This window comes from Egretta garzetta, unplaced genomic scaffold (genome assembly GCF_000687185.1).
Source record: "Egretta garzetta isolate BGI_Z169 unplaced genomic scaffold, ASM68718v1 scaffold615, whole genome shotgun sequence".
In the NCBI taxonomy this organism is placed as follows: Eukaryota; Metazoa; Chordata; class Aves; order Pelecaniformes; family Ardeidae; genus Egretta; species Egretta garzetta.
In genome coordinates this window covers 1,571,420-1,574,462 of record NW_009259857.1, presented here as the reverse complement: position 1 = coordinate 1,574,462, position 3,043 = coordinate 1,571,420, and the positions used below count along the sequence as shown (strand labels likewise).

The 3,043-nt window shown below is 39.0% G+C and overlaps 1 protein-coding gene across 7 annotated transcripts in view; it reads right to left on the bottom strand.

The window, feature by feature from the left end:
* The window catches only part of WDFY3 (WD repeat and FYVE domain containing 3), a 141,774-nt gene that overhangs the window by 87,236 nt on the left and 51,495 nt on the right, over nucleotides 1–3,043 (bottom strand). For 6 of the 7 annotated variants that reach the window (XM_035895518.1, XM_035895519.1, XM_035895520.1 and 3 more), the window contains one exon: nucleotides 1,471–1,664. The exons of the other annotated variant lie outside the window; for it this stretch is intronic. In XM_035895518.1, coding sequence (XP_035751411.1) covers nucleotides 1,471–1,664 — 194 coding nt within the window. The remainder of the gene's footprint in view (nucleotides 1–1,470; nucleotides 1,665–3,043) is intronic. 7 annotated transcript variants of the gene reach the window in all.

Sequence of the window (3,043 nt, the reverse complement as noted above, 5' to 3'; positions counted from 1 at the left end):
GCATAAAACCTTGCTTGCTGAACGCATACAAAGCCACAGCATAAGCAGCAGAAACTACATGACTCTAGGTACTAAATACTCATTTATCTGTGAAATCAGGGGGTGGTGAAGCCCATCCACCCAACCAAAACCAAAAACCAGCTGTCATGGGAAGTTTGAATCACATGTGAATGTGGAATATAGAAGAGAAAGTCTCTCTACAAGAAGCATCACAAACAACAGAAAAATGTTATTGATACAGAAAAATAGGCTGGGGGGGGGAAATCTTTCATGACCAACAGTTTACTTCTTCAGAATCATGCTTTTTGGCTTTTTTAAGCACTCAGAAGATGGGTAGTGAAATAGTTAGACTGTCATTCCTTTGAATGCAGTATCCAATTTCCTGCCAAACCTGGATAAACAGTAAGGGAAACATCACTGCACCATTCTGGGCTGTCAGTTCCATAACCAAAACTTCTGAAAACAGCACCAATGTAAGACGAATACAACAGGTCAGACGAAGGACAGAAACCCTGACTTTGGATATTAAATCCATTGGGGAACTGCAATATCCTTTCTCCTCCCCTTAAGTATGGTGAATGAGGCATGCTCAAAAATGACACAAGACCTTGATAGACAAATGTGTCAAATGAATCAATTTATTATTAGCTTTCCTTTCTGTCTTTTGGAATAACACGAAGCTGCTCATCTGCCAGAGAAATATTACAGCTCCTTTTCATGGAGATGAACCTTGATGTCTCACAATTCTCTCCAGTAAGACTCATTTACTTATTACTACTTGCCTCAGCTTTTCTAACCTAAAATAACAGTATTATGTCAAATTTACAAATATAACATTAGCTATTCTGAGAAGAAATCGTGGGCCTAGATTAGCAACCAAAAAACCTAATACGATAGAGAACATGTGAGTCTTCTCTCTTCCTCCTCCACTCACAGCCTTACATTCCTACCTTTCGATTATTTTGCTTAAGCAAGCAAGTTCTTCGGCTTTATCTTCTACTACAGTCACTATGATTTACATTTATATTAACTAATTCAGCATTTATAACTAACAAATTGGTATAATAAAGTAGGTCTGCCACAGGAAAACGCAAACCAGCACTGAAAATAAACTTATGTGTTACATGCTTGCTTTCCCCCCCATGTATTCTCATTATTTTTAACTGAGTAATACTCTGCCGGTGAAGATCATTTTAACTGTAGAACCTCACTGCCTATCCACTGAGGCTGATTACAAGTGATGATGCTAAAAACACATACTCACTCACTAGCCTTCATCTCTGATCCTGAAACCTGTCAGGGACAGATGGAAGAAAATAAAAACCATGCATCAAATGCATACATTTCAACTCCAGAAGACAATCCACAGTCAGTAGCTAAATACCATCCATCCAATCCAAACCCCTTCTCAGTGTTTTCTTTTTTAAAAAGTGCCTTAGGAGCAAGAGTCCCGAGCAGTATTTCATTTACCCTTAAGATGTCCGTTTTCAGCTGCAGTTCCGTTGGTGGAGCCGAGTGCATCAGTCCCAACAAAGTGCCCATATCATCTTCTCCACTAGGTGATAACACCAACTGCTGGATGATCATCAGGGCGTGCTGTCGGCACTGGGGATACTTTACTATGTTGTGCACACATCTTGCGCCACCAAACTCCCTGAAAATACCTACTCAGAAAGGGTGTGAGGGGTGGGGATAAGCACATAAGGAGTATGAAAAATACAATCAGTAACAAACAATGAAATAAAACGTGAAAGGTGTTTCTTTTCATTTCTACAGATTGGATGGCAGGCTTTTAGCCCTAATGCATGTTTCATTAAACATTTCTTACTACTATTTTTCCTCTCCTACCACAAATAAAAATAGAACTTGAATGACATTCTTTTGACAGTATTTTTCACTAAAGGTGTTGAGTACAAGGGTGCAGGTCAGTTCTAAGAATCTCCTCAATAATTCTGTTACTCGAACAGTAGTTATTCTTTTCATGCTAGAGCTGAGAGTCACAAGATCAAACAAAGAAAAAAATACAGCAAACCCTCCATCTTTAGTGAAGATTGTATGCTGTATTGGTTAGGGATAGTGTTTATATTACATTTAGTTAATTGCCAAAAATATAACCAGGCTGCTTCTGGACAAGATAAGCAAACTAGGAGCACTGGTTGAGAAGTGATTTGGTCTATCCACAAGATTTGTAAGATTCTGCAGAAGTTTTCTTGTGGCAAGACCTATCACTGTAGAGATAAAGCTTGAGTCAAATAATGGTTCTCAAGCTTACTGGATACTCAGAAGAACACATAGAGCAATTTTAACTGAAAATTAGAAGAAAATGGATTCTGAAAACATCATAAAACACATACTAGAATATATATGGCATATATAATATCTGTTTAGTACATTGTCAGCACCTAGAGTACTGGCCTATGTTAATTACTGAAGATGAAAACAGAGTAGGGAAACAGATCAATGCTGCATTACTGCATGAAAAGGCACCACTTGCCTTGTGACCATAAACTAACAGAGCAGATTAAATGACCAAATTCAGGATTAACAAACTAGTCAGGACAATGTTTATTCCCTCTAATGTACATACACGAACCTTAGTCCCACTATCCATTTCCAATTTCCTGCTTCTTACTTTCTCTGACGTTCTCTGGATGAGATATGGGTTTGGACAAGGCAAAAGGAGAGGCCTCAGACCCTGAGACAGTTAAGTTAGTTGCATCCCTTTACAGGCAGTGGTCAGGTCTCTTGTTTTCAGAGAGTGAGGTAACATTTTACACTTCTCCCACTCTTAGTCTGGATTCTCGACTATCTAGTGAACCTGTCTGGGTCTGGATACCCAAATTCCTTGTTTGAAATTCAGTTATCAGTTATGCATATTCAGGAAACCTTATCCAAGATACTGTTTTAAGATCAGAAACCAAGCTTTGAGTGTGGTATGAAGCACTGCAAGGCTGCATAATGCCTATTTATGCCTCTCTGTCATGACCTAAAACTTCTGCTGGCCTCTGGATACAGTTCCACTGGGCTCACATCCCAGTCACGC